Source organism: Accipiter gentilis, chromosome 9 (genome assembly GCF_929443795.1).
Source record: "Accipiter gentilis chromosome 9, bAccGen1.1, whole genome shotgun sequence".
Lineage (NCBI taxonomy): Eukaryota > Metazoa > Chordata > Aves > Accipitriformes > Accipitridae > Astur > Astur gentilis.
This window is the reverse complement of record NC_064888.1, coordinates 36353066-36365018: the sequence shown is the minus strand read 5'-3', so window position 1 is coordinate 36365018 and position 11953 is coordinate 36353066. Positions and strand designations below refer to the sequence as shown.

The 11953-nt window shown below is 50.9% G+C and overlaps 1 protein-coding gene across 1 annotated transcript; it reads left to right on the top strand.

The window, feature by feature from the left end:
* The first annotated feature begins 6486 nt into the window (after positions 1-6486).
* VAX1 (ventral anterior homeobox 1) lies at positions 6487-11406 on the top strand. The gene is given in 3 exon segments (XM_049810503.1): positions 6487-6875; positions 8876-9063; positions 10852-11406. Coding segments are annotated over 3 exon segments (981 nt in total). The 5' UTR covers positions 6487-6637.
* The last annotated feature ends 547 nt before the right edge of the window (positions 11407-11953 follow it).

Genomic DNA, 11953 nt, shown 5'->3' with positions numbered 1-11953 from the left:
AACTCCAAGTATTGAAAAGACGACAGATCACATACCACATCTGCTACGCTGAACACGTCACCTTTGCCAACTTCTCTCGTGCTGTTTAAACCTTCAAGCTTGCTTGTATTGACTATGGGAATGAATAGGATTGCAGGAGCTTTAGCACCGATAGTAAAGGCGCATGGGCTACCAGCTTTTGAGGTGGTAAATACTCATGAGTGCTCCAGCAAAGTTGGTAAAGCTAATACCCCTGTCAGGAGAGGGTGAAATGAAGGCAGAGGGAGTTTGAGCGTCCAGGTGCTGGTGGTTACGGAGGGAGTCAGTGACACAGCTGAGGCTGAAACCAAAGGCTCTCAATCTGCTGCCAGAGAACAAACAGTATTTCCTCTTAATTCACAGTTTTCCCTCATGAAAAGAATCATGTCTCACCATTGTTAGATGGCTCGCATATGCCATGGGCATGATACAGGCAATGAAGCTTTGTATTAATCTACTGTCCAGATTGATAACTGTAAGGGGCAGCTCATAATGACCACAACGTGATTAATCATGATACACGTGTGATACCCATGCTCATTATTACTGGCCTCCAGAACAGCACTGCTGAGTCCTGCCAATACGCTCAGTTTAGTATCTGGAAGAGACAATACTGCAATTACTGGCAAAGTATGCAGGAAAATTAAGAAGCAGCTAGTTCTGTGTTCTGCATCAGGCTAGTAAGTAGGAGTATAGCAAAGCATGGGAATGTAACAGCTACAAGGACTAATGTATATTAGCTTGATCTCATACTTCATTTTAACTAGATGTCTGGATACGCTCATTTGTTTTAAACAGTTGTCTTGCACTATGCTTGCTCGAAGAGGAATACATAGGGCACCAGCGTGAAGGACACAACCTGCACGAGAGCTGGTGAAGCCTATTTGGAAACAGAGCTACATCCCTATTTCATACCGATGTATGATGGTGTTGCCCACTTACAAAACAGAGAGAAATTGTCTTTGTTTTGCTGTTGTACCTGTTCGAATTCTTGTGAGCCTGTGACATTTAATTTCACATAAAACACACCATGTGACGATGTCTTTTATATCATGATCCAGGGACCTACATGCCATTGAACACCACAAATATACCTGGGCATCAGTCCTCAGGAAAGTGGAATTAGTACTGTTTCAAGCCATGTAGACTACCGCAAACATGACAGCTTTATCTTCCACTTCACACAGAAAGCTGAATTGAGTCAAAGACTTCAATCCTTTTCTTCAAAGATGCTGTACAGCTTCTAGATAAAGACACGGTCCTCTTCTTCAAGGATACTGCTCACCTGTGTGGGGAAAAAGGAAAATTTTCTAGGCTCACTTGCAGGAGGTGGAGCCAATTCCAAATAGAACAAATAAACATCTTTAAGGGCTGAGCATATGTCTCTGAAATGTCCCCTGAATACACAGTAGTACGTATATGCTGAAATTTCCAGAGTTCATCTACAATTGTATGGCAATTTCCTCCCTAGCAATGAATAATTGCAAGAACAATGTAGTTGTTAATTATGCTGCGTGCTTTGTTTCAAGAAGATGCTCAAAGTTCCTGGTGGTTAGCACAGCACTGAGACCTGTATGAAAGAAGAACCTTCTGGTGAACCTCCTGTCTTCCTGAAGATCATCTTCTTCTCTGCTCACAGAGTGTCACTCACGCTGGACAGAAACGTCCCGGCCAAGAGAAACGCAGCATCTGGCCACGCAATAATGAGGTTTTCTCTTTCTCCTTCATTTGCCTTTAACACTAGCCAAGGGTGCTGGATGTGTGGTAGGACCTCTTTGTAGCAACTCCTTGACATTTCCACATGAATGTATTGTTATGAGTAACTACCGTATTCTCTGTTAATTGGAAATAACCAGGAAGATGTTCAGCCCCGAGGTACCAGTTCATATCCCCTGTGCTAAACGAGTATCCAAAAAATGTTCCTGGCAGCTGCTTGCCAAGTGCATCTGTAAATTCAAAAGCAAATAATTTGAATCAAAATAATTAGGCAAATTAATGGAAGAAAAATCTACTTAGGGCTATTAAACACAGACGTAAGTCTTTTGATTCAGAAGATCTCTGAGCCAGGCCTTTTTAGCTCAGGGCTGGGAGGGTGCTGGGGGAGCCTTTACTCCTCCTCTTACATTTGCCCCGGCTGGGCAGCGATAGGTGCCTGTCGCAGACGGCAGAGCAGGTTGTTAGATCTTTAGATTGACCTACGTGTCTGTGAGCTCCGGGCTGGCTCTGCTTTCCTCTTCAGCTGAGACCAAAGACAAAGTCTATTAGGATGACTCTGCAACGCAGGGATAGCAAAGGAGGGCAAGAGCCGACTCTCCAAGTGGAAAAAAGCTTGTACTTGTAAGGAATATTATTTGGGTAGGAATCCATGTTATATAGTAAATTAAATTAGTTAAACACAGGATCCTTTTGATGAATCTTTTAACTTCAAGCATATGCACTGAAGCTCAATGGCAGTTTAGCACCATGCTCATACTGTGATAACCAGCCTGGCATGCAAGCCTTGAAGAGAATTTAGGACAGAAATATTTCTTTGACAAAGAAGAGTTTAGGAAGTAGTAGCAATAATGGGTATCTTTCCTGCCCATCAAAGAGAGGTAAGAATGGTATAAATAGTGGCAGTCAATGAAAAACACATTTTTCAGTCTTCTACTAATAGAATGCTAATAGAACCTAATAAAACTGTATTTGAAAGGCAACAAGATAGTCTACAAAGTACAGCCAGGAAGTACCCGTGTAGTGCTAAGTCATTTTTGAGCAGTATTTGAAGGGAAAAGAGGAGACCCCTACTCTGCTTATCCAGTGGCACATGAGCGTAGATGTAAGCATGCTGAAGCTGAGGAGGTGCCTGGAGTTATGACAGTAAGAAGGGGACATATGATGTCCTGAAAGAACATAATATTCAAAAATGCTTTATTTTAAGTCTATTGGGGAAAAAAAAGAAATGAGAATAGGTGAAAGGAAGTTTAGAGACTGCTAGACTAATGAAATTGTTGACTTTATAAATGGTAAAAATTTGAATTTCCCAGTGCTGTTCTGGACTTCGCTGTTTGTTGCAGAGGAGTGGACCTTGATTAAAGTAACTGAGCTGTGTGTGGATAGACTCGTCTGCTCACTACAGGTTTGCTGCAGGATTAGACTCATTATTTGAATTTCCAGATCTTCAGCAGTACTGTGTTCATAATGTGTGAAAGCAAATTTAACGGATTTAATAGGGGAAAGCCTTTTTATAGCACTGACTTCTATGGACAAAAAGGGGGTTGCAATGGATTTGTTAAGATACTACACATGTAGAACAAAATTCCCCTGGCCTTTACTGAGCTTTGGGTCACGTCCTTGTTGGGGGGGGGGGGGGGGGAAGCCAGATTATCACACAAATACAATATTTAATCTCCAGATATTCTGCTTCAAACAGTGTAATTGAGTTCAATAGCTCCATGTTTATTCTTATGGCCTATGCCTAGACATTAGCATAATGAAAAACATGGGGGGAAATGTCATACATACTCCCACACACCTATGCAAATATAATTATAATTGCTCCCTGTATTTCACAGAGACCATTTATGGGAATCATTATGCCTATTCTGCCTAAAAAAAATATCTGTTATGTAAAAAAATACTTGAAATAGAACTTTGTTTTATTTAGCATTAAACAAACATGTCCAGCCAGGACTGTTGATACTACCTCGCCTATGCGTACATACACGTGTATACGTGTATGTATATCACACAGCAAAGCTTACCCGCTAAACACAAACCTATAGTTCAGCTACACGAAGAATGTTCTCACTAATCAGCATCCACTTGTTGCACCTCCCCTGAAAGGACCCAATTTCTCTTAAACGTACTGTTTCACGAGCATCCCTTCACACAACAGGCCTTTGCACAGCATTGCGAATTCGTGGAGGAAATGAACTCATTCCATCCTCTCTCTATGTATCTGCATGAAGCCTTGCACAATGGGGCTGTGATTTATTTGGGGCCCCTGGGTATGACTGCCATACAAGTAGTAACTAATAACAACAGACCACCAGAGGTTGCTGAGATGCCTTGGCTGTAAGGAAAAATAAAACCTGGTCCATAATAAGGACATTCTACGTCCGGTTGTACGTATAAATATGGTTGAAATGGTAGGGCTTGATGAAAATCTTAGGGGCACGTCCCCAGTCTCAATCTGATTTTTCAGACAGTGGTAATAAAAATAAATTATTCTGTGATTTGTTGAAAAAGGACCAAGATTTAAGACCTCCACTAAAGTCAACCCATTGAAATGTATCTATGAACTGCTGTCTTCTCTTTTTCTTTCTTCTTTTTCTTCTTCTTCTTTTTCCTTTCCTTTTCTTTTCTCTTTCCTTCTCTTCTTTTTTCTTCTCTTTTCCTTTTCTTTACTTTTTCTTTTCTTTTTCTTATCTTTTCCTTTCTTTTCCTTTCTTTTCTTTTCCTCTTTTCTTTTTCTCTTTTCTTTCTTTTCCTTTCCTTTTCTTCCCCCTTCCCTTTCCTTTCCTTTTCTTTTTCCTTTTCCTTTCCTTTTCTTCTTTCTCTTATTTTCCCTTCCTTTCTCTTCCTTTCTTTTCCCTTTCCGTCTCTTCTCCCCCCTCCCCCAATTCTTTTCTTGTCTCCCCTGAATTTCCTATTTATGACGCTTAGGCCCCAGCACCGGATCCTTCACTCCATTCCACCTCCTCGGACAAAGGCTGGGTCCCGTGGGGAAGAGGGCTGTTATTCCTTCGGCGGGAGCAGGATGAGACCCGTGGGGCTGAGCAGCCCCGGCGAGGGCACCGCGTTCTGCTTTCACCCGCCGGTATCGCCTGCAGTAAAGCGCGCGGCTCCTCCAGCCTGCTTCAGGTGGGTAAAATTCCCAGGCAGCGGCCCAAGCAGGCCGAGGCCGAGGCCGAGGCGGAGAGGAGCACGCCCGATGGATACTCGGGCGTTTGTGTGAAAAATTCTCAGGGAAAATTCTTTCTCTCCCTCTCAGGCCCCTAAACTCTTTGTGAATGGGGCCAGTGCAACATGTGGCCTTTCACCTCGCCCAAGAACCACTGCCAGACAGCCACACTCAGAGAATTGTTTGTTAATAGTCCAATTAGATAATTGCCATCTTTCACTCCTTTTGCTCTACATTTCCCATAAAGGAATGAATAAGGAGAGCAGCATGAAGAGGGCTTCTGCCCTGCAAGGTGACAAGAAGGACTGGAGCATGCTCTTTGCACAAGGCCATTTGCTTGAATTGAATCATTGTAGCCTAATCAACGGTCTTATTGGATTACTGGCTGTTGCGGTTCTCAAAGATATTGTGGCAGAGACAATGAAATAGCTAGAGTAAAACTTTTTTCTCCTTTAGTGGATCACGCAGTTGAGATTTTTCACGGGCTATCTCTCTCTCTCCCTCCCTCCCTCCCTCCCTTCCTCTCTCCCTCCCTCTTTCTCCCCCTCTCCCTTTCTCCCCCCTCCTGGATCCACTGCACACAAAGCTGGCTTTTTTTTTTTTTTTTTTTCCCCTTTTTTTTTTTTTTTTTTTTTTTCAATGAGCAGGCTCCGCGAATAGGTTCAGTGTTTGCGAAGGTGCAGAATTAGCACACACACATGCACGCACACATACACACACACACAGAGGGAGAAGCACAAAAAGCAAGTATCGGGACTGAAATAAGGAGAGGTAGGAGTTTAAGATGGCTGTCTGTGGGGAGATGTGTTAAGGAGGATTTCTGCTGGCCAAGATAACCTGCTTCCTTGGAGAGATCTGCTTGAAGGAAGAACTTTTTGTGTGTGTGCGTGCTGGGGATCTGTTTGTTTGTTTAGAATTCGGGGGGCTTTTTTTTTTTCCACCCCCCCCCCCTACAACTGCATTTTTCCAGCCCTTCCTAGCAGCTTTATTCAGATTTATTTGGCGTGCTTTGGAGAAAGGCGCTATATAATCGGGAGGTCAAAGGCATACTGAAGAAAGTTAATAATGGCTGCTAATGGTGCTAACAATTCAGGGTGAATCTTGTCAAAAGTTTTTTTTTTTTTCCCTCTCCCCCCCCCCCTTTTTTTCCTCTCTCTCTTTTTTTTTTTTTTTTTTTTTTTTTTTTTTTTTCTGGAAGTCTCAGTCTTTTGATTGTGTGTTTCCTGAAAGCAAGACCAATCATTTCAGTTTATTCACTGGCTAAACTCTACTTGATTGGGGACAAGCACACAAACCATCCATTACGATCTGATATATTATCCAAACAATTTAGTGTATTCATGAGGTAACCTAAATGTGGAGGCTGCAAAATTACCCGTAATCAATTGAAACAGCGAGTGCGCGTCCCTCTGTGTGTCTAACAACTACATGTCTCTGTAATAAGGCAGACATTAAATCATTTTAGAGTTGTACTGTCGAGTACCTGATCACTGGGCGCTCTGGGAAGCTGGACAGTCACATTAGGACGCTGGGACTGAGGAAGCCGCTGCTTTTCCAGTGGGATAAAACCCGATCTTCCTTACTCAAGGTGCTTTACAGATCCCCACCGATCTGACCCTAAGCCGTGCAATATCCAGCATAGACTTCGTCTTCTTCTTCTTCTTCTACTCTTCTATATTTTTTGTTGTTGGTGGTTTTTTTTTGTTTTGTTTTGTTTTGTTTTTATTGCACTACATGTTTGGGAAACAAGACAAAATGGACGTTAGATGCAGTTCAGAGACTGAAGCTAACCGGGTCTCGAAGAACGGACATAAAGAGGGCAAGGAAAGCAAAGGGTCTGAAGGAAATATTTCTACTTCTTTTTTGAAGGATCAGCAAGGGACTTTTTCTGCCTCTGCAGCTACGGAAGATTGTAATAAAAGTAAATCTAGTTCGGCTGATCCGGACTATTGCAGGAGGATCCTAGTTAGAGGTATGAGTTTGAGGTATTTCGCGAGGGTGGGGGAAGGTGAGCTCTCTTCACGCCCGGGAGATGTGTTTTATTTCGTTGCTTTCCCTTTGGTCCGTCCCTGGCTCGAAAGACCTTCCCACGGCTCCGGGGGAGAGATCCCCCACCCCGGCCGGGCTGTGCCCTGCAGCCCCGCTCCAGCCCGGCTTGCTTTCGGGGAATTTTCGCCAGCCGCTCGGGGGAAAGTTAAGCCGCCGTGGTTCCTCCCCGGCTTTGCCCTGCACCGGGCCACCCCGCTTTTGCTTTTTTTTTTTTTTTTTTTTCCTTTCTTTTTTTTCTTTCTTTTTTTTTTTTTTTCTTTTTTTTTTTAATTTTTCTTCTTCTTCTTCTTCTTTCTTTTTTCTTTCCTGCTTTGCAGCTTTCCCGGGGTGCCCGTCCCCGCGGGGAACCCGCTGGGACTAAGAGCTCCCTCGGAGGGGCTGCGGCTCTGATCCCCCCCCCCCCCCCCCCTCCCCCGGCCGGGCGCGCTTCTTCCGCGCCCGCGCATCCCGCCCGCCTGCGGCCGCGGCCGCGTACAATGGCTGTGGGAGCGGGCAGGAAGGTCCTCTCGGGAGGGCAGGGGTTCACGCTGTCCCCCCCTTTCCCCGCGCCCAGCATCCCAGCGGAGAGGGATATTTTTAAATAACCCTCAGCCTTAAAAACAACGGAAGAATGACGAAGGGCTTTAAAATGATTTTTTTTTTTTAACAGTTATACCTTTTATTTTCCTCAACCCTCGTCTCACTCCCGGGCTAAACTAATTAAATCATTCTATTCCTAGTCCCTTCAAAAAAACCCACCCCAAAAACCAAACACCAAAACCAACCAAAAAACCAACCACCAAACCTCCCCAACCCCCAAACAAACTGAAAAAAAAAATTCAGTTTTATTAAGGTGCGTTTTGGGGGAGGAAGGAGAGAACAGAATCGGAACAAAATTAGTGCGAAGCAGGCCTTGTAAACAATAATTAATCCTTGCGCGACCGATTGACCCAGAGACGGGTCAGATTAAAATGATGTGGTTGTCTCTGATTTAACACGTACCGAGGAGGTAAAATTGCGGCAAGCAAAGTTGGGAAGGCTTTAATGTAACAAGAATCTGGCTCTAGCTTGACAGTCGTGTTAATAAGATTTGTCCCGCTTTCTTTCGGTCGGGGCTACCGGAAAAGTGAGGTTTCTGCGGGCTGTTTGGTGCCTTGGTTTGGGTTGCTGGGTTGGATTTTTTTCCCTCCTCCTTCTTCTCCTCTTTGCCAAAACCCCACAGCAGCAGCGGCGACGATGCTTTTTCCCCGGGATGCTGGGTGGGCTGGAGGTGTCCCCAGATTCACGGTGGGCAGTCAGCCAGCACTGCCTATGCCCTGAAAGCTCCTGCCTGCTTTTTTTCCTTTTTTTTTTTTTTTTTTCCCCCATGGGAAACTTGTTCTTAAAAAAAAAATAAAATAATAATAATAATAAGGAGATTTCATTTTTGGGGGGATGGCTGGGTGCATGTGGCGGCTTTCAGCAAGCCCTAAGCCGGAGCCCGGGGGGAACAAAGAGTAGCCCTGCACTCCAGGCACAAAGCCCGGCCTGGAAAATCTCTCCCCAGCTTCCCAGAGGGGCCGTGGTGGATTCCGCAGTGTCGTACTGTCAGTGCGATATATTCAAGCCCATTTTTAAATGGGCTGAGGGGATTATTTCCAGAGCCTTGGGCCCCCATCGCCCCCTCCTTCCTTCTTCGCTGGGTTGGTTGTTTGGGGGTTTTTTTTCCCCTTCCTTGGGTGCAGTGGCCAGGTGCAGTGCCTCACCCTCAGGGACCCTGCTCCATCCCCACTCGGGTCTCGGTCTTGAAGGCGCTGACGGCGGCTCTTTCCCTCGGAAAGAAAACCAAACCACAACCACCACCACCACCACCAACAAAAAGGAGGAAAAAAAAAAAAAAAAAAAAAAAAAAAAAAGCGCGGAGGGTTGCCTGGGTGTAAAGCTGACTGCGCCTTTCTTTGCCAGATGCCAAAGGTTCAATCAGAGAGATTATTCTGCCTAAGGGGCTTGATCTGGACCGTCCCAAGCGGACCCGCACCTCCTTCACGGCCGAGCAGCTCTACCGCCTGGAGATGGAGTTCCAGCGCTGCCAGTACGTCGTGGGGCGGGAGCGCACCGAGCTCGCCCGCCAGCTCAATCTCTCCGAGACTCAGGTAGCCCCCGAGGGACGGACCCCCTCCAGCCCCGTCCTTCCCCCGGGCTCCCTCCGCGGACCCCCCCCCCCCCTCCCCGGCCCGGGCATCTCCCTCTGCGCGCCGGGAAGCGCGAAGGAGGAGGGGAGCAGGGTTCCGCGGCCCTGCGCGCTTCTTGCGCGCCTCTTGCGCGCCCCCGCGCAGACCCCGGGAGCTGTCGGGCAGGGGCGCGGGCCCGCTGGAGAAGGCAGAGGTGGCCCGCGAGGTGCCCACGCGTGTCCGGCCGAGGGGGGGGGGGGGGGGGGGGCGCTGCCCAGCCAGGGACCTATAACCATGTGCGGTTGGGGAAGGGGGAGCGCCGGAGGGGGGCTGCTGGAGAATAGGGGGGGGGGGGTCCCACGGCCTTGCGCGCCCCCGCACGCAGGCCCCGCGGGCTTTCCCGCGGCCGCGTGGGTTCTGTCCACGGCGAGGCGGCCCGGCCCGGCCCGGTCGAGAAGCCAAACGCTTCCCCGGGTTTCCCCGGGTCGGGGAGCGGCTCCCCACCGCCACCGGGGCTCGGTGCCGCCGGTTCTGCGGTACCGGCTGCCCCCCGGGCGCGGAGGTTGCGCTGCTGCGGCCGGGGAGAAGCGAGGAGAGGCCGAACAGCCCCTAGCCCGCAGCAAGGAGAAAATAGTTGCCAAAACCAGGGGTTGGGGAGGGGCGGGGGGGGGGGGGGGGGGAGGATGGCACCTTCCCCTGGGGGTGCCGGGTTAGAGAGGTTTGGTCTGAGCGGTCTTGCCCGGGGGCGAGAGATGCGGGGACGGGACTGAAATTTGGGCCGTATTTTGAGTCCTTGTATTTCCGAGGGGGGCAAATCGCCCCTCCACCCTGCCGAGCAGAGCGGCCGGGGGCGGTCAGGCGGGTTAAAACTATGCCAGAGTGCGGGGAAGCATCTAAAAAGACCAAACTTCTAAAAGCCGGTTTCATATTTCTGCAAAATATCATACGACAATAAATTCCCCTGACAAGCTAATTAGCTTTTTTCTTTCCCCTGCCGGATAGGAATGACAAGTTCAATAGCCCGTAGGTTACGGAAACTGCCACGGGTGGTTTTTTGTTCTGTTTCGGGGTTTTGGTTTATTGGCGGGGTTTTGTTGGGTTTTGGTTTGGGTTGGGTTGTGGGTTTTTTTTGGTTTGGGTGTTTGGGGTTTTTTTTTGTTTGTTGGTTTGGTTTTTTGAGGGGCTTGTAGCATCCCTTCTAAAAGTTAAATATCGCTTCAAATGGGTGGGCATAGGACACGGTCCAGGCCGGGAGATTGGGAAAGAAGCGCAGGGCTGTGCTGACACCCGGGCCGGGCAGCAGCGGCGGTGGCAGCGTGCGGGGTCCCGGCCGGCGGGGCCGGGGGCGAGGGGGCCGCGGAGCGGGGGCCGGGGGGGCCGGCCCGGGGCTGCGGCTGAGCTGCCTTAGAATAAAGCCTCCTGGCTGGATCCGGCTCCCCGGGAACGACTGGCGGACGGTAAATTGGGCTAAATTTAAAGGTTCCACATAGAGAGCCATAGCGAGAGCTAAGGGCTCCCGGATCCCCTCTCTGCTGCCCGCCCCCCCCCCCCCCCCCCCCCACACCGGGCGCACCCCGAAACGGGGAGCAGCCCGCTCGGGGGCGGCGGTGTGCGTTTTTAGGATGCTCCCCGTTAGCGAGTGCCTGCCGGAGCCTTCCCCCCCCCAAAAAAAAACCCCCCCCCCCCGCTGCCCCGCGGAGCCGTGCCGGGGGTCCCGGGGCACCTGGCGGGGCTTTGCCCGCTGACCCTGCCTCTCTCCCCGGCCCGCAGGTCAAGGTCTGGTTCCAGAACCGTCGCACCAAGCAGAAAAAGGACCAGGGCAAAGACTCCGAGCTGCGGTCGGTGGTATCCGAGACGGCCGCCACCTGCAGCGTCCTACGGTTGCTGGAACAAGGCCGGCTGCTCTCCCCGCCGGGGCTGCCCGGTCTCCTGCCTCCCTGCGCTACCTGAGCCCTGGGCTCGGCGCTGCGGGGACCCGGCCTGGCGGCGGGCAGCGGCCCCGCGGCGGCGGCGGCGGCGGCGGCGGCGGCGGCGGCTCCCAGCGGCGGCTCCCCGCACCCGCCGGCCGCCGGGAGCGCGGCGGGTCCCCCCCCGCCGGCAACGCTGCACGGAGCGGCCGCCGCCGGGCACGGGCTTTTCGGGCTGCCGGTGCCCGCCCTGCTGGGTTCGGTGGCCGGGAGGCTTTCGTCCGCTCCCCTGGCCGTGGCCGGGTCGCTGGCGGGCAACTTGCAAGAACTGTCGGCCCGCTACCTGAGCTCGTCCGCCTTCGAGCCCTACTCCCGGACCAACAATAAAGAAAGCGCTGAGAAAAAAGCACTGGACTGACTCTAAGTAACTTCCCCGTATTTATATTTATAGTCTCGATTTGTGGCGGTATTTATGGGACGGGCGGCGCGGCGGGTCTTTGCCGGCAGCCCCCCCCTCCCTCCCTCCCTCCTTCCCTCCCTCCCTCCCTCCCTCGCCGCCTCCGAGCTCCGCGCCCGCGGTTCCCTCCGCGGGCCGGGGCGGAGCGGGGACCGGGGCGGAGCGGGGGGGAACCGGCGGCCGGGCCACCTCCCCGGAGCCCGGCCGGGAGCGGGGCAGCCGGCCGGCCGGCCGTCCGGCCGTCCCGTCTCCCCAACCCGCCCCCACCCCCGCCGCTCATCCCCTGCCCCGCCGGCCCGGGGGTCCGTCTTGTCGGTTCGCGGGGGGCGGAGGGGGGTGGTGGTGGTGGTGGTGGGGGGGGGGGGGTGGTTTGGGGGGAGGGGGGGCGTTTGTCTGTCTGTTCGTTTGCTTTGACACCGTCAGGAAAGGGCCGGAGAGGGAGAGCGGACGGGGTGCGGTTTTTGGCCGGGCTCTTTCGGAGCGGCTGTGGCCAACGCCAAGCGAGGGA